This window comes from Aspergillus fijiensis (genome assembly GCF_003184825.1).
Source record: "Aspergillus fijiensis CBS 313.89 unplaced genomic scaffold BO72scaffold_70, whole genome shotgun sequence".
In the NCBI taxonomy this organism is placed as follows: Eukaryota; Fungi; Ascomycota; class Eurotiomycetes; order Eurotiales; family Aspergillaceae; genus Aspergillus; species Aspergillus fijiensis.
In genome coordinates this window covers 80,757-100,478 of record NW_024469046.1, presented here as the reverse complement: position 1 = coordinate 100,478, position 19,722 = coordinate 80,757, and the positions used below count along the sequence as shown (strand labels likewise).

General features: G+C 53.8%; 7 protein-coding genes across 7 annotated transcripts in view; 5 read left to right on the top strand and 2 right to left on the bottom strand.

Moving 5' to 3' along the window:
• The first annotated feature begins 1,509 nt into the window (after nt 1-1,509).
• On the top strand, nt 1,510-3,485 carry BO72DRAFT_267265 (uncharacterized protein). Its single transcript, XM_040940175.1, has 3 exons — nt 1,510-1,961; nt 2,018-2,477; nt 2,545-3,485. Exons 1-3 carry the CDS (start codon nt 1,610-1,612, stop codon nt 3,254-3,256), a joined length of 1,524 nt encoding a protein of 507 aa, XP_040796711.1. The 5' UTR covers nt 1,510-1,609; the 3' UTR covers nt 3,257-3,485.
• Nucleotides 3,486-4,717, top strand: BO72DRAFT_267266 (cyanamide hydratase). The gene is made up of 2 exons (XM_040940176.1): nt 3,486-3,933; nt 3,985-4,717. Exons 1-2 carry the CDS (start codon nt 3,714-3,716, stop codon nt 4,497-4,499), a joined length of 735 nt encoding a protein of 244 aa, XP_040796710.1. The 5' UTR covers nt 3,486-3,713; the 3' UTR covers nt 4,500-4,717.
• Nucleotides 4,718-5,586, top strand: BO72DRAFT_267267 (uncharacterized protein). Its single transcript, XM_040940177.1, has one exon. It carries the CDS (start codon nt 4,936-4,938, stop codon nt 5,389-5,391), a length of 456 nt encoding a protein of 151 aa, XP_040796709.1. The 5' UTR covers nt 4,718-4,935; the 3' UTR covers nt 5,392-5,586.
• Nucleotides 5,587-7,206: 1,620 nt separating this feature from the next.
• BO72DRAFT_388819 (GPI anchored serine-threonine rich family protein) lies at nt 7,207-8,135 on the top strand (the record flags this gene model as incomplete). The annotated part of the gene is made up of 4 exons (XM_040941737.1): nt 7,207-7,252; nt 7,320-7,537; nt 7,593-7,942; nt 8,015-8,135. 4 exons carry the CDS (start codon nt 7,207-7,209, stop codon nt 8,133-8,135), a joined length of 735 nt encoding a protein of 244 aa, XP_040796708.1.
• Nucleotides 8,136-9,518: 1,383 nt separating this feature from the next.
• On the bottom strand, nt 9,519-11,734 carry BO72DRAFT_531670 (alpha-amylase; the record flags this gene model as incomplete). Its single annotated transcript, XM_040950384.1, has 8 exons — nt 9,519-9,540; nt 9,620-9,884; nt 10,040-10,268; nt 10,339-10,359; nt 10,413-10,436; nt 10,531-11,135; nt 11,191-11,601; nt 11,665-11,734. 8 exons carry the CDS (start codon nt 11,732-11,734, stop codon nt 9,519-9,521), a joined length of 1,647 nt encoding a protein of 548 aa, XP_040796707.1.
• Nucleotides 11,735-12,468: 734 nt separating this feature from the next.
• On the bottom strand, nt 12,469-14,775 carry BO72DRAFT_267278 (alpha-amylase). Its single transcript, XM_040940178.1, has 3 exons — nt 14,641-14,775; nt 13,397-14,560; nt 12,469-13,305 (listed from the first exon to the last, which is right to left on the bottom strand). The coding sequence occupies exons 2-3, from the start codon at nt 14,405-14,407 to the stop codon at nt 12,658-12,660; spliced, it is 1,659 nt and encodes a 552-aa protein (XP_040796706.1). The 5' UTR covers nt 14,408-14,560; nt 14,641-14,775; the 3' UTR covers nt 12,469-12,657.
• Nucleotides 14,776-19,042: 4,267 nt separating this feature from the next.
• ags1 (alpha-1,3-glucan synthase Ags1) overlaps nt 19,043-19,722 on the top strand; it is a gene marked incomplete at both ends in the record, with an annotated part of 7,537 nt that continues 6,857 nt past the window's right edge. Inside the window, 2 exons of the mRNA XM_040948921.1 lie at nt 19,043-19,399; nt 19,483-19,658. Of these exons, the coding sequence (XP_040796705.1) occupies nt 19,043-19,399; nt 19,483-19,658 (533 nt within the window). The remainder of the gene's footprint in view (nt 19,400-19,482; nt 19,659-19,722) is intronic.

The following is a 19,722-nucleotide window of genomic DNA, read 5'->3' as shown; positions in this document are numbered from 1 at the left end:
TTGAAGTCCAGCGGATGCGCCAGCAGCTACGGGTCGAAGGTGGGGTGAAGGCTTGCGATCTACGTAGATAGCCCGACAGCGACTCCCAGTCCCATCCAGGATTGCCGAGCTGCTCCCACGTATCGATGTCGGATCAACTGGGGTAAATGGCCATTCCTAGATTGATGGCTGATGAACCACCCAGGGTGCGCCCACGAGGTTCAGCGATGCATCGGCCATTGAGGGCTTCCTGGTTTCCACGCAGGGAGTGTCAGGGTGCATGAGACAGCTTCTGTTGAGATATGAGGGATCTTCCTTTCTGTGGGGGACCGGCTAAGACACCAGTCGAACGCGGGGTCGAAATAGGTGCTGGCTGCTAATCCAGGCACCGCAATTCGCGGTCACCAACGCAATTACCGCCTGCCTCCAGCACCCGCACGCTCACAGTAGGATCTTCGGTCAGTCGATTAGCGACGACCAGGCCCGCAGTTCCTCCGCCCACGACGAGGTAGTCGTAGGTCTGACGCAGATTCGAAAGCGAGGCAGTCTCGGTCGTCATCCTGTCTTGGGCAATTGTTCGAGTCGAACTAGAAAGGAGGAGGCGTGTTCTGGGAGGCGAGTTTGTGGTCCAAGGATTTAAGTAGGGAGCATTCGTCCCTCTGCCTCTCAGCCTCGTCGCGGACTGATAACGAGAGCGTGATATGAGTGGAGTACTCACTGGATCTTATGGTCATTCGTAGGCAATGGGACGAAAGAACCTCCCTTGACAACTACCGTGAGTGGCATTCAGATGAGGAGGCTATCCACTCTCAGCCCCTCCCATAGGCTGTTAGAGTCAACTGCCAGCGATGAAGCCAAGTTTCGGCATCTGCTAAGCATAATTTGGCTTGCAACGGTTCCACGTGCGATCCATGCGATCCGATTCATGAACAAGAGAGGTGACTGGCAAGCGTCGCACTTGAAGGCGCCGCCTTAAAGGATTCAGAGTGGATGTAGTAACATCCTGCTCACTTTCCGGCCGGCTACCTCTTTTCATGAGCTACTGGCGAAAGCGTCAAGAGGGTGATCGCTTATACATTGAAAACAGCACTCTCGCAAAATCCAGTCGTTGTGGCCACTGTCTTTGGTGCTCTTGCCACTTTGACCACCGCGTTGCGCTTTTACGCCCTGCGCTTGCGTCAAGTCGAGCCTGGCTTGCAAACTACCAGTAACCCTTGAATCGATTCGATCATGAGCTCATCCAGACCAAGATTAGAAGTGGACCATCCTCTCGAAAAGGGCTTCGAAAGAACGTAGATCTGCTAGTCTCGACCACTCAGGCCATCAACGAGGACCAGCAGGATCAACATCATCCAGGACATTGACACCGAGTATCGCTTGGCACACGAGAGAGTATTCTAGCCAGCCATAGGCTTGAGATGGGTTCAAAGCTCGCACGTCGTCAATAGTTGCAACTGTGCACAAGAATGATGTGCTTAATTAATGTTGTGGCAGCGATAACTTAAGATAAGAGTGATTACATGATCCTCCACGGTCGGGGATTTCCTCAATTCTCCCCCGCAATTGCCCCTTCCCTTCTCCTCTCATCTCCCATCCATATCTTCCTTTGGGGCTTTCTTGATCATGCATCATGTACAGTTCCTGCTACACGTGTCGCCGCAGACATGTCGAGTGTCAAATGTCCCAGCCCCCGTGTAAGAAGTGCCAGAAGGCCGGGCTGGAATGCCTCCAAAAGAGGCCCCTTCGCTGGGTCAAAGGCGCAACTTTCCGCGGCACTGCGAAGCCTTCCACACCCACAGAGAACACGCCGCAATCCAAGACGATATCCCCACCTCAGTCCCACTCCGAAATGAAGATTATGAACGGATCGGATCGGTGGCATACTGGAATTTTCGATACCCCCCTTCTCCGCATACCTTCAAGCTTAGACGAGCCCGTTACTCGAGGTCTAGACGAGGATTCTCGATACTACCTGAACTACTGTCAGTGAGCTATTGGTCAAGATCCTGTCGCGAGGTGCTGCTGACATCAACGACAGACAGCAAATGCGTATGCAAGCTGTTTGTCATGTTCGACAGCCAACGCAATCCCCTCAGACAGCTCATTCCCGCGGCTATCGCCCATCCCGTGCTGATGGCATCCGTCGTCGCTCTCGCAGCGCGACACCGAGCAAACGCTACCCAGACGTTCGAGCAGATCCAAGCAAGAGATTACTCTCGGGCTCTGAAGCCTCGCTACAACGCTTCTTTGTACAAATACCGGGCGATCAAAGGGCTTTCGGAGGCTCTAGGCGACGGGAATACTGCGGTCGATATCTCGATCATCAGCGCATTCTTGTTGATTCTTCTGGACCTTTTCGAGTCGGGAAATGATAAATGGAACTTCCACGTCGAAGGGGTCAAGAAACTCATTGCGGGGATTCAGATTCCGGCGAGCTCGCGGGAGCCGGAAACAACCATCCAAGGGATGTGCGAATTCGCTATGCGACAGGTGTACTTGTACGATATCTCTCAACAGCCTCAATTTCGTCTGACTGAGATAAGCTAACTGGTGGTGTCATTGCAGAATCGATACTTTAGGTACGACCTTCACGCGTCCTGGGTTACTAGCCACCTCCGAATCCAACCAACCGTCTACGGCCCTCCAAATGAGCGTTGACAAGGCTTACTTGGGTTGCCCGGAATACTTCCTGAATGCTCTTCGGTCTTTCTCGGCAGCTAGGGACTGCCTGGCGAGCTCCAAATGCCTTGACACCATCGATGCGTATTCGCTGCTCCAAACCATCCAGGTCTCACTGGAGTCTACGCAAAGCTTTGACTGCCATGTCTGGGCTACGGAACTTGAGCCTTCTCTGTCGACTTTCACTGGGCCAGCACAATCTTTCCCGCTTCTGGAGAAGTTAGGTCAGGCCTATAAACTGGGGACATCGATCTACGGTTGGCGTGTCTGCGATGTGTTCACGGGAGACTCGACTCCGTTGGAGGACATAGTCGGGGAGCTGATCAATACTGTTGCTGCGCTACGGAGCAATGAGGCGCTGTTCAAGTGCATCCTCTGGCCCTTGTTCGTTGCAGGCCTGGAATCTCGGGATGCGTGCCAGAGGCAGTTGGTGGGAGATTGCCTTCGCAGGTTCTGGTTCGAAACCAAGTGTATCAATGTGGTCAATGCAGAGAAGATTCTGCAGCGATTCTGGGCCGAGGCCGAGCAGAACCCGAATTCTAGGTCCAATTGGATCTTCAGTATGGGACAAGTAGATGGCGATTGGCTTCTGATATGATTATGCTGAGTATAGCATCCATTTTCCAGTTCAATCACCTGGCAGCGCCATTGAAGCCGTCCACGTCATTTGGTGCTGCCCGCCGGTCGCACGATGCGGTAGTTGATTGGCCAGGCTTCGCCCCACTCCAAAAGACTTCCCGATCCGGTTAGAGCCATCTCCCGGCCTGAGGCTTCGCAAGGAAACGAAGACATCGAATATCCCCGTGGACACTTAATCATCGTCCCAAGATTGGGAAGACTGCTTCAAGGTGGCTTCTACATTGTATGACCAAGCTCGAAAACGAGCGGTTTATCAGCATGCGGATTACAAATCGTCACCATGAGCACATCACGACCGGGGTTGCGGAGAACTATAAAGACTTTCAACTTCTTCTCTCCTCAGTGACCCAGACATTCTTCAGGATCCAATCTATAGCTTCCTAACCTTCACTCAATCTATTCTTGCCACTGCCGACATGTGCCAAAACGATGTTGAACTCAACGGCTGGACCAGCGTTCCCGTCAACGCTGGTGCCATCTTCAAGGACCAGCCTTTCATCACCGCACCTGCCCCTCTCTCCATCGACGAGATCAAGTTTCCTTCCGACGATCCCGTCGTGGCAAAGACTCAGGAGTATGCTCAGGCCGTTCTCCATCCGCAGACCTTCAATCACTCGATGAGAGTGTTCTACTACGGTACGCCTGTTTGAACGACCCCGATCCACAGTAACTAATCTTGATCTGCAGGAATGGCCATCGCCAAACAACAGTTCCCCAAGCAAGCCGCGACTTTCAGTCCTGCTACCTGGGCTTTGCTCTGTCTTCTACACGATCTCGGTACAGCCGAGGAGAACCTGACGGCCACCCGGATGTCCTTCGATCTCTACGGAGGCATCAAAGCTCTGCAGGTCCTCAAGGACTTCGGCGCCACGACTGACCAGGCCGAGGCAGTCGCCGAAGGGATCATCAGACACCAGGACATGGGGGTAGACGGGACCATCACCTTCTTCGGGCAGCTCATCCAGTTGGCGACCCTCTACGACAATGTGGGGGACCACCCTCACGTCAAGAACTTCAGCACGATCCTCCACGATACCACTCGGGAGGAGGTCAATCAGGCGCACCCGCGACAGCGCTGGTGCTCGTTCTTTGCGGATGTCATCCGTAAGGAGGAGACCATCAAGCCTTGGTGCCATTCCACGCATATTGTGGAGTTTGACAGTCAGGTCGAGGGGAACTCTCTGATGAAGAAGTGGGAGTGAGCATTTCGGACAATGTCGTTTGATGTCTGCACGAAAGCTATGGTTTATTCGCTTGCATAAATGTCATCTACATAAGTGTTCAATTGTTAATCCACCTGCTTCAATTCTGCGCATGTCATGTTCCACTGGTGACCAGATCGGGCCGATTCATTCAAAATGAGGCGATATTTCACGATCGACTCGATGGTGGCTGCAGCGCAGGTCTAACGCGCAGGCGAATCTACCGGTATGAGTTCTAAGCCCACAGTAGGTGTCTATGTGAACTACGGTCTCTGGGATCCCCTACGACTTGATATAAAATTTCAGCGCATTCCCAGAACGAACACATTCCATAAGGGAAGCACAACACGGATTTGCCTGCAAGCGACTCTTATCTCGAGCGACCTAGTAGCTACATGAGAAGTATCTTAAATACAATACTGGGATTGCATCTCATATGACATGTAACGTGCAAGTTGGTAAATATACCAGGTTGTGGATTGTTCGGTTCTGTTCCTCGGTCCTGCAGTATCCGGGCCGGGCAAGTGGCAAAGGAACCAATATTGCGATCGAGCCCGAGGTCCGAGCCGGTATTTCCTGTATGGAGTCTATATGCCGGGCAAGGCCAATGCCCAGGAGTGTAAAGGCTGGTGTCCGTACGACTGGGGTGATAGATGAGCGGATTCCAACTCAACCTGACCGTTGGGAACGTCCCTCGGACCGAAACGGAAGTATCCTTAGATATGTCCTATCAGCTTATGCAATAGTCTGTGTAGCGGCACGTTCTGAAGAACAGACTGGCTCTGAATCAAACTGCCTCGCATCGTTTCCATTTCACTCAGTACCGTTAATGTATCTGGCTAACATCCTGCAATGTCCTTCGACCACGCTCAATTTTGAAGTTGACCCATAGCCGGAAGAGTCTCATGCTGAGTGTAAGGCCCCCACTTCGAAATAGGCTTAGGCTTATGGCGATGGCTTGCCTTATCGCTGCAGGAACCAATCGATATATCAACTCTCGATTGCCTTGCAGGACGATCGCTGCCCCTTGCAGTTGTTCCTGGGCTGATGCATTCGCTGCTCGACTCGCGCTATTGACTACGTCTGCCCCTGATCTACGGCCAAGACTGGCGTTTGTCGAACTACGACTGAGGGAATAGATGGATGTTCACCGAGTTGACTGTATTAGTGAGTGTCTCGGTGTTGTGTGTAGACCGGAGTATATTCGGCGGTGTTAGATTCGCGGTGTAGGAGACCGAGGTCGTCACACAGATATATGTTGCCGCTACTCGGTGGGTTGTAGATGCTACCTCTTACTGTACTCCACACCCACCCAATATATTGTGGGCAGGACTGGTTTCGACAAAATCGCCACCATGTAGCAGAAACCTCCAGAAACATGTGCACCCATTGGGATATCGCCGCTGAAGCGAAACACTTGATGCAAGCATACAAAGGAAGAATATTGTTCCGCGGCTGGCAGGCTTCCCCACCACGTGACCTCTATCCGACCGAGGGATCCGAGAATAGCGAGTCAGCCATGATGGATGCTAAGATTAGCCCTTCTCAGCTGGTTGTTTACATGGCTGTGCTGTGTCAGTGGCCACCACGAGCAAGACAACTACCTCGGAGGATTCTCCCTTTCGAGCCTGCTGGGTTCATTGCTTTTGATGCTTTGACACCATGGTAGTTCGTATCAATCATGCGAAAACCTTGATGATGATGATGATGATGATGTAATTTCGAATCTGTCTGACGATGGATGCCCTGCATTCCAAAACACCCGCCGAATGCGTGCCCATTGTGTGCACCCGCCGAATGCACGCACAGTCGCACACTCTCCTCCTCGGCCGTTCGGGAAGATAACGGGTCCATCAACTATTATTGCCCCAATGTTTTCGATGAAAAACCTGTCGGAGTGACCCGAATCACATTTCCCACCCCATTGGTCCGTCCCTCATGAAGGGCCATCGCCTGCCAACAACCAACTAAGGGTCCTGGAGGGGAGAAACATTGCCAACCCAACCACGCGCTGTCGTTGCCGTCCCGAGTGAGACAGTTCCGGCTATAATTAGTGTGCACCCGGAGGTCAGATGGAGTACGGTAACGGCTGTTTGCTGCCTGTCTATGTGTTTTTGTTTTCATGTTTGTGTTAGGGTGTGATTCGGTGGTTGGTTCCTGAGGACCAAAAGATGTCGACGAACTCGATAGGGCATTTGATGATTTGGCCCAAAACCGTCCCTCGTACCTCCGGTCCGCTTGATCCACCGTTCCCAGTTGGGCCAAATGATCACCACGGATGCAGTGAGGAGACAAAGGGACATTCCCTCCAGCATTGGTTGTAAAAGGTTGTACTCAGTCGGACCGTCCGTATTATTGGCCCCTCCGGTGCTTTAGCGGTTGCTGTCTTATCTATTTTCGTTGACATGTTCAGACCTGTCCAGTGGAATGAGAGGAACCGCCCTCTTGGTGCCCTTGCCCCATTGCCACCTGGGAAAAAAGAATAATCATTAGATTTGGAGACAGACTTTTTCTCCCCCATCTCTGAGACATCCCAACTCGTCGATATTACTATATAACTCCTCCGCCGGTCTATCCAGCTGCAGGCTTCTTTCTTTCATTATCACCATCACCAACACTCGTTCTCTTTGGACTTGACCCTTCGCCTTCGTTTTTCATCCCAGTCACCCGTTTAAATCAACTTTTTGCTCTAATCTAATCAGCTACCATGCGTTTCTCCTACGCCGTTCTGCCCCTGGCTGCCATTGTTGGCGGTATGTATTCTCTTCTGGTGGATCTGATCATCCTGCGAAGCACATGGTCACTAACGCCTGCCTGTAGCCCTCGAGGTCACCTCCCCCACCAAGGGCGAGGATGTTGATGTCTCCAACTCCTTCACTGTCAAGTGGGACTCCGTCAGCACCGACGCCTCCAACTTCAATCTTTACATTGTCAACAACGCCGTCTACCCCCCGGTTGAGCAGAAGATCGCCAGCGATGTCGAGACCTCCAAGGGCTCCTACACTGTCTCTGGCCTGTCCGGCCTGACCGACGGGTACGTTCTCTATCTTGGAGTGTACAAATGCGCAGCCGACTAATCTTCCCAACAGCAAGGGCTACCAGATCAACCTGGTCTCCGACGAGCCCCAGAACAGCGGCATCCTCGCCCAGTCGCAGCAGTTCGACGTGAAGGGCGCCTCTTCCAGCTCCAGCTCCAGCTCCAGCTCCAGCGCCAGCTCTTCCAGCACCAGCAGCGCCTCTTCGTCTTCCTCCTCCTCCGCCTCCTCCTCTTCGTCTTCCGCCTCCTCCGCCTCGACCACCCTCACCTCGACCGCCAGCTCTTCTACCGGTACTGCCAGCACCCTCATCTCCACTACTGCCCAAACCACATCTTCTCAACCCACCTCTTCTCAACCCACCTCTTCTCAACCCACCTCTTCCTCCTCCATCAGCGGCGCTCAGTCGTCGAGTGCGCGCGCCAGCACCCCAGTGGCGAGTACTAACAGTGTGTCGCCCTCAGGATCCGCTACCCCCAGCTCGACGGCCAACGGCACTGCCCCGACGGCCTCTGTCGCCCCCGGTGCTGGTTCCGCCCTGACTGCCCCGCTGACCGCCGTTGCCGGTCTGGTCATGGGCGCCATGGCTCTTGTTCTGTAGACGAGCATGCCTAAGGTGATCCGCAACCGGTGGACAACCCTGTCCCACCCTTACCGAACCGGACCCCCCGGATCGAAACCCGATTTGATTGAATTTCCACTTCGCGCAATACGTTAATTACTACTATGGACATAAAAGCAACCTTTCGCGTGAAGTGAGGGTGCTGTATTAATTGGACCGTGTCGGAGTGATTGGTTTGGATGTTATGTGTTTATTTCCATGCTATGTTCTAGAATCATAACAATTAAGTTAGTTGGACCAAATAATGGTCGCATTGGAGCTCGTTCCTTGGGATCCCCGAGTAAGAACCTCGGATATGGCCGACCGTGCCCCGACGGTGCTTGTGTCGCTTGCCTGTTCCTGAATTGACTGTGCTACCTTAGGCAAAACATGGTTCATCCTGGCGGGATTCTGGGAGTGGAAAGTGCAGACAGCGAGTCTGACATCATCCACCGCCGAAAGCAGTGGAATGCCGAGCGGCCGACCGAGGCCCAGGAAAAATGGGGGACAGTTCATTGGTGTAAGGGCGGCCATCCCACCGCCTGAGACCCTGATTGTCCTTTCGTATGGGGTGGTATTGAAAAATACGCACTGCATCCGGAACCGCACGGCGGGCTTGCCGGAAAGGGCGTTAGTGCGTCCCCGGGTGTGAGTTTTTCAGTCCTTGTCTGACACTGAGGTGGTCAACCACGCCGGATTCTCTCTTCCGAGACATTTCTTTCTTTCTTTCCTTTGCCTTTCAGGTTTTGGTGGGTTTCCTGCCAGGAACAGCAAGAGACCCATAATGCAGTGTTAGTGTCTCAATCTGTTCTCGGCGGGTTGCTCGATACGATGAGGCTTGTGTGGGTGGGTGAGTGGATGCGGGCTTGGCGTGAAGCCATGAGATAAGGGAAATGAGCTCTACACTTTCCTGCATGCGAAGGATTGTCATCCCTGCCGTGATGCAGTGATGGACAGGGGGAATTGGCTTGATGCTTCAATTAATAGGAGAGAGTGTGGTGGTGAGAGGAAATGAGATGAGATGAGATGAGATGCATTGGGTGCAGGCTGCAGAGTGTTGTCTGTCAGTCAGTCCAGCGAGAGTCAGACCGACCTATTGGCAATAATGTTTCAGTGCACTGCCCCACTTGCATTCGGATTACTTGATATTTTACTTTTACTTCATAGAGGAGAGGAGTTGCCCGATTGGGGTGTGTAGACTCTTTGGGGTCCCATTGACTTTATTTTACTTTTTGTGCTGGTTGTGCTGCTCGTGCAGTGGTGGTGCCAGCCAGCCAGCCCTCGTATCCCGGTTTAATGGCGTGGTCCATGGCTCGGTCCGGTGGGTGTTACCCCTCTTACCTTTGGCTCAGTGCAGTACTGTATGTACCCCAGGTATCCCCTCTACCCATAGATATCATGATCACTGCATCCGCAAAACTGTGAGTCAGCGCCGTCTCATCCCACACAAACCACAAACCAACCAAGCAGGGTCAAACACATACAACGGGTCATTCAGCCTCCCGCGGTCCGGCGCCGCCGCATCAACCCAAACGCTAACCCCCCCTCCCTCCACGGGGAACTCCCCATACCCCCGCGCGTCAATCACCACCGCACCCAACTTGCTGCTGTCGCCCTCCAACACCTCCGTCCACGTCGCATGCGCGTGCCGCTGCCCGACATACATGCGCTTCGTGGCACGCCCGGGCGCGTTGCTCAACACACACGCCAATCCCGCCGGGTGGCGCGCGTTGCCGTATCGGACGAAGCCTGCGGTTGCACACGGGGGTGGGGTCAGATACGAAACGCCGCCACGTGAGGGAAGTTTATGTCCAAAAGTCATGAAGTCATCGCCCGATTGGGCAATTTGGGCAATTTGGGGGATGGCTATTTGATTTGATGATGGTAGGTTGGCGGGAACGTACCGATGCAATGCGCTTGGTCGAAGTAGTCCTGTTGCTCGCCGTAGGCGAAAAGCTTGCGGGTGCGGGTGAGGATGGGGACTTGGTAGGCGTAGGCCGCGTCGCGGTGGGCTTGTTGTGTCTGGGCGTCCCAGATGCCGTACAGGTCGCCGTAGAAGAGACAGGGGCGGCCCTCTTGGCGGAGGAGGATGAGGGCGTAGGCGAGGAGTTTGAACTCCGGGGTGATGGTGTTCTGCACCGGGGTTAGTATCGATAAGGCGATAAGGCTGTGGTTGGATAGTATGGGTGGGGGAGGTTCTTACCTCCATCATTTGGCCGGGTTGCTGACTTGCTGTTAGTGATCCTATATTCAGGGTGCAGGGTGAGCTGCACTTACCGTGTCATGGTTCTCGACGAATGTCTATGCTCCAAGGTCAGGTCAGCACTCCGGCAACCTCACCTTCACCCCCCTCATCTGTTTCCCCCACAGAATCAAACCGCAAGAGAAGACATACCAAAGCATTTCCCCCACACCGTTCGACCAACGTCCCCCGCAACAGGCGCCGCAGATCCCCACGGCCTTTCTCCAACGACACCCGCGAGAAATTATGCACCAGCGGCGCGTCGACCGCGACCACCGTCCCCTCCATCTCGGTCTGGACGTACCGCACCAGCTCCTGCACATCCCCCGTCCAGTACTCGCCGATGACGACGAACTCCGGGTCCGTGGTCGCGCGCATGTGCGCCGCGAACGCCTTCTGGAACCGCATGGAGAAGTGCTTCGCCGCGTCCAGCCGCATCCCCTTCAACCCCAGCCGCTGGCCGATCCAGGTGCCCCAGCGCAGCACGTCCGCGCGCACCTCCGGGTGCGAGTAGTCCAGGTCCGCGAACATGAGGTAGTCGTAGTTGCCCAGCTCCCGGCCCACGTCCTCCGCCCAGCCGGGCTTCCCCGCCCCGCTGATCCGGAAGATCGCGTTCTCTTGGGCGGCGTCGTCCCAGTCGACCCCGCTGAAGTGGTACCAGTGGTATTCCTGGGCGCTGTGGACGGGGCCCCGGCCGGAGAAGCTGAAGCCCGTCCAGCCGGAGATCTCTTGCGGGGTTGCGATCTCGACATCGCGTCCTGGTTTTCGTCGCGTGAGCATCACCTTGGGTACGTGGAATGAGGAGAAGCATACGCTGAGAATCAACCTTGACCGCTTCGAACCGTTCCGGGAAATCGGCGCCCGCCTTGTGGTTCAGCACCGCATCCCAGTACACGCCCACCCCCAGGGCGTGGGCGTCCTCCATCAGCGCCTCGAGGTCGGCGAAGGAGCCCCATTTGGTGGCGGTGCAGCCCTTCTGGTCGAACTCGCCCAGGTCGTACAGATCGTAGATGTCGTACCCGTTCCCCGACGGGTTCATCGCCTTGCACCCCGGCGGGAGCCAGACGGAGTCCACCCCGATGGCGTGCAGGGCCGGCAGGGCGCGTTGCAGCCGTCGCCAGTGGCAGTTATCGTTCGGGATGTGCCACTCGAAGCCTTCGAAGAGCAAGGTGTTATCGCTGGGGTCGTGCCAGCTGGGCTGGGATTCCACGTTGTCGGCCTTGGCTGTGCAAGACCGTTCAATATATATCTCTTGATGTATTGGGGGGCGGGGGCGGGATAGCTAACCCTCTATTTGCTTCCAGTCATGGAGGTCTCTTCGCTTGCGCGGGCGGAAACACCACAGCAAGGAATCCATTGCGCTGGGTTGATTTGTGTGTATGTTCTGTTTAAGAGAGCATGTATCTGGAACTGTATAGCTGGTGGCAACTGTGCTCTATACACCCGCATATACAAATATACACATACAGGAGATCGGATTGGCCCCTGATTGCTGCGGTGCTGTTTGTTGCTTGCAGCCACTGACTACCCTCACTAAGTTAACCACCTAAGCTAAATTAGTCCATGTGTTTAGGTACCTACAGTTATCCCGAGGAGCTTTTCTTACGCCGCCGGGTACAGCTGTGACCGCCTTGCCCCATTGGAAGGACGCGATCCGAGGCAAGACAGTCCAAGCGAGACACAATACCCGTACCGGGCGCGTAAATTACCGGCCACCCCCCGGCGGAAAAATATTCATTCAATCGAAGAAAAAAAAAAGCTCTCCGTGCCAAGTGGAGTCCCCTTCAAAAGCCGGTCGAACACAAATAAAAATGGGGCCTGACGTTGGAAAACCGAGAGCTGTCCATTTTTAGATGCAAGCTTCGGCGACGGAGCGAAGGTCTTAAGTTGTGTCCAAGACATTCCAGATCGTTGCCCCACTACGGCGAAGACATTGCAGATTAAATGGTTCTGGAGAGATTACTTGATGGAAAATGCATGCATGCCCCTGACTGCGCCGTAGGGTTGAGCATATTGAAGCATCAAGATGATTACCGGCTACATCAAGGGGGGGTTCAGTCAAGTAAGGGCCTGCCGCAGAATCGAACAAGAAAAATAAACAAATAAATAAATGAAAAACCAGGTACAGCGCCAATCGAGAGAGGAACGAACACCAAGGTATGTAAAGTATGTACATCGAGAAATTGCTTAGTAGCAGCCGCAGCAGTAAAGAAATAATAAAAAAAAAGGTTTAATCAATCCCGTGATCGGGGGACACCATTTTCAAAACAACACCCCAAACTAAACAAGCAACAAGCTAGCCAACAGGGTAATCATCGCAACCAAACCCCCGGACACCTGCGCCACGGTCAGACTGGCCGTGGAACCCAGGGCTGCGGCCGCCGCCGACAGCCGCAGGTGGCTCAGCGAGGTGGTGTTGGAACTGAAGCCACACAGGCCACTGCCGGGCATCAGCGTCACCGGGAAGAAGACCCGCGGCTCGCCCTTGTCCATCGGCACGATCAGCTGGCTGTAGTCGTTGACCGTGTAGTTGACGCAGTTCAGCACCTCGACCACCTCGATGCCCGCCCCGTAGGTCATGGGCAGCGTGACGTTGTACGAGCTGCCCGTGCTGCCCTGCGTCGAGAGCAGCATCACCACCTGCCGCCCGAACGCGCCCTTCCAGAACGCCAGCTCGCTACCGCCCTGGTACAGCGGGATCGTTTGCATCTCGATGTACTCCGGGTCCAGCGTGTACGCGTGCTTGCGCACCCGGTTCAGCTTCGAGATCAGCGTGTACAGCGTCGAGCTCGTGTCGTACCCGTACTCCCACAGCGCCTCGCGGTTGTGGGTGCCCGCGTACGACCCGTTCAGGTGCTGCTCCTGGCCCTGATACACCCAAGGGATTCCGTCGTACAGCATCTCGAAGACGATGGCGTTCTTGGCCAGCTGGATTGGGGATGGATGGTTAGTTTCGGGCCCTTTTCTTCATTCATGCTCATGCGGAGGCTTGTGCTCCATGGAAGCGAAGGGGGCTTACCGTCAGATCGCCGTTGGCGAACGCGAACCGGTCCACATCGTGGTTCTCAATGAAGGTGGGCATCGCGGGGACATCGTTGCACAGTTGCTGGACGAGGGCGATCCGTTGGAACAGGGCGCTCGGGTTGCCGCGCGTGAAGGCATCCAGAATGGTGTAGTACAGCGGGAAATTGGGCAGACTGGGCAGGTAGTTGTCCTGGTAGTCGCAGACAATGGAGGCGTTCTGCTCGAAGACCTCGCCGGTCATGAAGGTGCCCACGCGGTCGTGGAAGGTGGTCAGGAACCCGGGGTTGACCGACTTGGCGGCGTCGATGCGCAGCCCGTCGATCGAGTACGTCGAGATCATCTGCGTGGCCCAGTCGACCAGCATGTTTTGCACATCCTCGTGCTCGGTGTACAGATCGGGCAGGGCGACGATCTTGTCACCGGTCTGGCACAGCTGGGCCTGCGTATAGTTGTTCCAGTTGGAGATCTCGCAGTAGCTGTGGTAGTAGGACGAGCTGTTGAAGGGAGTCAAGGCCGAGTAGTCGATGTTGGTGGCGGGGTTCTTGCCGTTAGTCATGTAAGCCATGTTGTTGATGACCGTGTCCATCATGAGATACATGCCTCGCGAGTGGACGGCGGCACTCAGATCCAGCAGATCTTGGTGCGTCCCGAACCGCGAATTAAGCGAGTACAGATCATCCGGCCAGTATCCATGGTAGGCCTCACCGTACGAGGCCCGACCGTCGATATTTTGGATAATGGGCGAAATCATCACCGCATCGAACCCCATGCCCTGGATATAGTCGAGCTTATCAATGGTGCCGCGCCAGGTGCCTCCGCAGTACAGTCCGGCCGTGGTGTTACAGGCGGCCGCCGTGGTGCCCGCGGGCAGCGCAAACCGGTCGGTCATCGTCTGGTAGATACTGCGCGACTTCCATTGTTGCGTCGTCGCGGCTGAGACGGTCTCATACCCACCGAGGAGGGCGAGGGTGAGAACCCATTGCCCAAGGCTGGCAAGTGAAACCATGGTGTGTCGTGGGTCGTGTGTCGCGAGATCTTGTGCGGGTGGTGCTGCACGACCTCCCCAAGGCGAAAAAAGACGGTGGATGGGCGGAGGATTCAAAGGAGGAGAGGGGAAATTTACTTCCAGTCAATTCGGTCTAGGGTAATGGCTCGTGTGCTGCACGCGGTTCATGAGCACCAGAGCGATAGGCGCATTACCACCAGGGGGACCAAAACAAGGAATAGCGAGAGACGAACAAGAAGAGAATAGCGTGTGTGATGCAGAAATGCAGAGATGCAGAAAGAACGGCAGTAGTCGATAGAACGAACGAATGACAGCAAGTAGGCTGGAATGAATGGGAATGAATGAATGGGATGCGTTACCAGGCAAAGAGCGTCATCTCGATAAGATGAGGGGAATGGCAGAGGGCATGATTGGGAAGAGGAGATAACTTTGCAGGAGACGGAAAGGACGACAACGTCTACATAGTCATGGCTGGCCACGACCGGAGGGGGAAAGCCCAGAGAGGCAAAAAAGCCCTAACTAACTAAGTGCAGTCAACTACGTCTGGAGAAATCTTCAAGCTATCCCCAAGCAGCTAGTTGACGGGGCCATCACCTTCTAGTTGAATACTAGTTGCGGCCATAAGAGGTCATAAGATATGGTAGTGTCCATCATTCCTATCCAGGGGCAATGCTTGTTGCGGCGAAAAATGGGTAAACCTGGATGAATTGGGGAGTTAGTGGGTGCCAGTGGAAGCAAGTGGGAGCAAGTGGGAGCAAAGTTCGAGCAAAGTTCCCCTCTTTTCCAGGGCTTGAGTGGCCGCTGGACCGAATTTCCTTGGAAAGGGTGGGAGTTCCTCGGCAGAAAAGCAGGTACGACAACACCCGCTGGTGTCCGGTTACAAATGGATTATTGCCGTTCACGGGCTAAATTAACTGCTAACGTTCCCCCATGTCCGTCTAGACTAGCGTGGAAAGAAGGAAAAACAGAAGCGTGGGTGGGTGGGGGTGAGACAGGAGAACTCTTAGTCTATTAGACCGGCTGCAGGCCTATCACCCTCGACGAATCGAGGGCCAACCTCCATATCAGGTCTCACTTGCACCACCAGTCCGCATGCATCCTCGCCTGCTATTCGTTGGTTCCCCTTTTTCGCTTGCTTATAGTCATTATAGTCAAGCAACCGGTTGGTGGTGCCTGAGCGGCGATAATATTAACCCCTGTCAGGATGCCCATGATCGAAATAGGGGGGCCATCATGGGCGGACGTTGACAGAATGACTGGAATTCGTAGTGGATAAATTAGACTGACTGACTGCACAATAACCGAAAGCAATAGACAGCAAGACAGGGCAGGGCAGGGCAGGGCAGGGCAGAAACTTCGATCAGGGTTCGATCTCCATTCTCAGCCCAACTGGCCGTAGCACTGGTGGATCCGGGCACGAACACCCTACGTATTATTCCTACGAACTGCAAAGCAAACTGGAAGGGGATTTAGGGAAGGGACTTGGGCTGATCAACGGGTAATTTCAGGGGATTGACAGGGGCACGTGTGGTTTGTTTGGTTTGTTCGCCAGAATGAGGGACTCGACTGGATTTTCGGAGATTGGGCGGTGTTGTTGGCCAGAGTTAGCCTGAGTTGGCCCCTGCATGCAGGCATAGGCGTGAATCACCAACAAACAAACAAACATGTCACCAGCCTCAGGCATCAAAGGCATCCAGGGACCGGGAACAGCAGCTGCGATAAGCGAGGTCAGGAGAAAGTCTCGAGCTGGGAGTCTGGGACTCTTATCACCACCATCACCACCACTAACTACCACCACCTACGTCAGATATCATTATTGCCAATCCTGGATATAATTGAATAAAGGATCTAATCTAGAAGCAGTGGAACAATCCCTTCCCCCCTACATGAATCAAGGGAAGGGAGGGGCTTCCGTCGGGACGATGCCGGATCACCTTATCCATCCCAGAGAGTGATCGAGTGCAACCGTTGCATAGCATACCACATGGACAACATGGCCCTCGGGTAGGGTGGCGAGGAGCCGTCCGCGGAGAGAGCCCTATTTACATCCACTCTCTGGGAGCAGCGAGAGACACTGGAAATTGCATCAATCTATTATTAGGAGGGGCACGGGGAGTGATCAGTCATCGGCAAGGCAACATTGCAGCCTCAGGCTTCCGAACAGTAGTGAATGATGGATTGATCACATCGTCAGTCAGTCTTGTATGGAACCGGTGGTCTGAGACATGGAATGGGACGGTGTGGCTGGCAGCCAACCAGAGCCCGCCAGAGGATCAGTGCCAAGACCCTGGCTGGTGGATCATCATGGATAAATTACCGTAGCTGCAGATGCACGCTGTAATTTGCAATGAACAAATACCGAGGCCCGTTTTCATGGACTGACGGACTGAGCCCTGAGGGGGGGGGGGGGGGGTTCTAAGGGTTCTAAATCGGGGACCCTGTCCCAAAACAGCAAAGTGAGAATCAAGGCACCAATGTGACTGGCTACCGAGTGCAATCACTCTCCAATCACTCCAAATCTACACCCTCCAATGCCAATCGGAAGGATCCGTTTGGATCGGACGCTGGCTCGTCACTAACCCGGATTCTCTCCTAAACAGACCTATCAAATGGGTCATGTCACTTTTCCGTGTCTCAAATCCCTCTGAATTTTCCCCCATCTCCTCCTCTCTAACGAACAACGGACAAGTGTTCAATAATTTGTTTCACTTGCTCCCTGGGTGGACAGGCTGACTACCTAGCAAGGGGAGAGACTGCCCTTGCTGACTGCCACAGGACCCAGGACAGAAAGAAGAGAATGGAAGCCACCTTGGGGCGAGGCAGGCCCTTCTTATCTTTGAGATTATCTAGAGCGGGAAGTTGGGAGAATAAATACCTGCACCCCTACCGTAGCGTTTAGGGGACTGCCTGCTCCGTACGGAGGAGTACGGAGTACGAAGTGTACCGTATCTTCTAGATTCGGGCGATAAGGGACCAAGCCGACCGCACGCGAACGGAAAGGCCGGCCGGTGGCCGAGTTGGGACTGATCACTCTGACTACCACGGAGACTCAGTAAGCTACCTACTGAGCACAGCAGTACCGTACTGAGACAGACAAGAGCCTTGGGCTGTGCCGCTCAGCTCTCTCTCTCTCTCTCTTACACACACACACCCACACACACCCACACACACCCACCTCTTTTTCCCTTTTCCTTTCTTTTTTTTTATCTATCTATTTATTTTCCCCCTTCCCCTTTGCCTTTTTTTCGCGGGTAACTTACCAGGGGCAATCTCACAGCTCCAGTCAGCTCGTGGGCCCCGGTGCTTTTGCCCACCTCGTAAAAAGACGAATGGGTTGCAATCGGGGCGGTTTGCTTGGCGCCTCCCGACGATAAGACAACAACTTCTCCGTACTTAGACTAAACTCCCTTTTGCTGGGTGGACCCTCCGCGGTGGGCTGGAAGTGATGGATTCAGTCACTGTCTGTCTGTCTTGTCGGTTGGTCCCGAGTGGATTTGCGCCGTAGTAAAAATAAAATACTGAGACCGGGAAAAAAAAAAAACCCTGGGGTCCGTCCGGGTTCAGTTGAGGGGTCTGCCTGAATCCCTCGTCTAACTTGTCGCATCCATACTGCAGCAGGAACCAGCATTTCGTACATTTCATACATACATCATACATGGCAAGGCGAAATGGATCGAGAACCCTTTCCCCGGAAGGAGGCGCACGGCAAAGAGGCAAGTAAAAGCTGGGAACCAGACATCATCATGGGAATTTGGATGGAATACGGAGTAATAAGTGCGGATCCCAAAGTTTTAGTTCTTTTTTTTTTTTGCCCTCACCACTCTCTCTTCCTGCTTGACAAAGAAGAGGCCAAAGAGACCGAAGAGACCAAACAGACCAACGAGAGCAAAGACCCAAGAGACAAAGGAGAACAAAGTTCACAAAGTTCACAAATTACTAAGGACTAAAAAGGTCGCCAACTTGTCACTGCTTCCTTCTAGGGAATAATAGTCTCTAGTAAGCCTGGCCCCGGTGCTCTGCTAGTAGTTATTCTTAGCAGAAAAACGAGGGCCTCTCTGCCTCGTTCGATCCACTTGTTGCATCTAACCTATCGAGCCTTTCTCGGCCTTGATATTCAATCTCACGACATCTCTCCCTCTACTTTCCCAACCGGCTTACTCGCTTTCCACCTTATTTTTTTTTTTTTACTCCCTCTGTCCTCTACTCCCCTCTAGCTTTGGTCCCTCGTTTCTCCTCGTATACCTTTTGCATTTCCTCTTCCTCCCTCTTCCTTTTTCTCTTCCTTTCCTCACCCACCTTTTCTCTCGTTAACACATCTCCGCATTTGCTTCTTGTTCTGCGTGGGCATTCCTCCAACCTCCTCCCACCTTATCACAGCTCTCCCCGCTACTTATCAGTAGCCCACCCTCCCCCATCAGACACAAGCCGAAAACAGCAAATAAGACACCACCCCCCGACATTCGTTTACGTTTACGAGCTAATCTGTCCTTATTTTGGTTTTTCTGCATCCAGCGAAGAATTTGGGCCGACTACTTGTACATGACTCCCAAATAGAGGCCTGCCCTCTTTTCTTCTCCCTCTCCCCCCCCTCCCCTTCGTTTGTTGTTGGCAGAAAAAGCTTTGAGGGCAACAACAATGAAGTGGGCATCCAGTGGCACACTGCTGGCTCTGCTGGCCTCGCGAGCAGCGGCCTGGCCATGGAACGAATCTTATGCTGCCTACAACTTCAACCAGAACAAAACCGCTACCGATCCGCTCGATTATTGGGGCGAATGGCCCAACCACACGGGCAAATACTTCCCCTCCCCGGAGAACTGGCGAGTCCCCGTCTACACGCTGTTCCTCGATCGATTTGTGAATGGAGATCCTACCAACGATAACATCAACGGGACGTTATTCGAGCATGATCTCTCGTCGACGCAGATGCGTCACGGTGGTGATGTGGCAGGTTTATTGGATACGTTGGATTACTTACAAGGCATGGGAATAAAGGTCGGTTGTTCCGAAGATCCTCTATGGTCCCGATTTCTTTTTTCTTCTTGGAACTACGTTTGACTGACACTCCTGATTTGTAGGCACTATATCTGGCCGGAACCCAGCTGATGAACCAACCCTGGGGGTACGATGGTTATTCGGCCTTGGACACGACTCTGTTGGACATGCATTACGGTGACTTGGAGACCTGGCGCAATGCGATCACGGAAATCCACAAGCGTGGAATGTACGTGATCTTCGACAACACGATTGCAACGTATGTGTTCCCTGGTTTTTCTCTCATTCCTTGTTGAGTTGTTTTTTTTTTTTTTTTTTTTTTT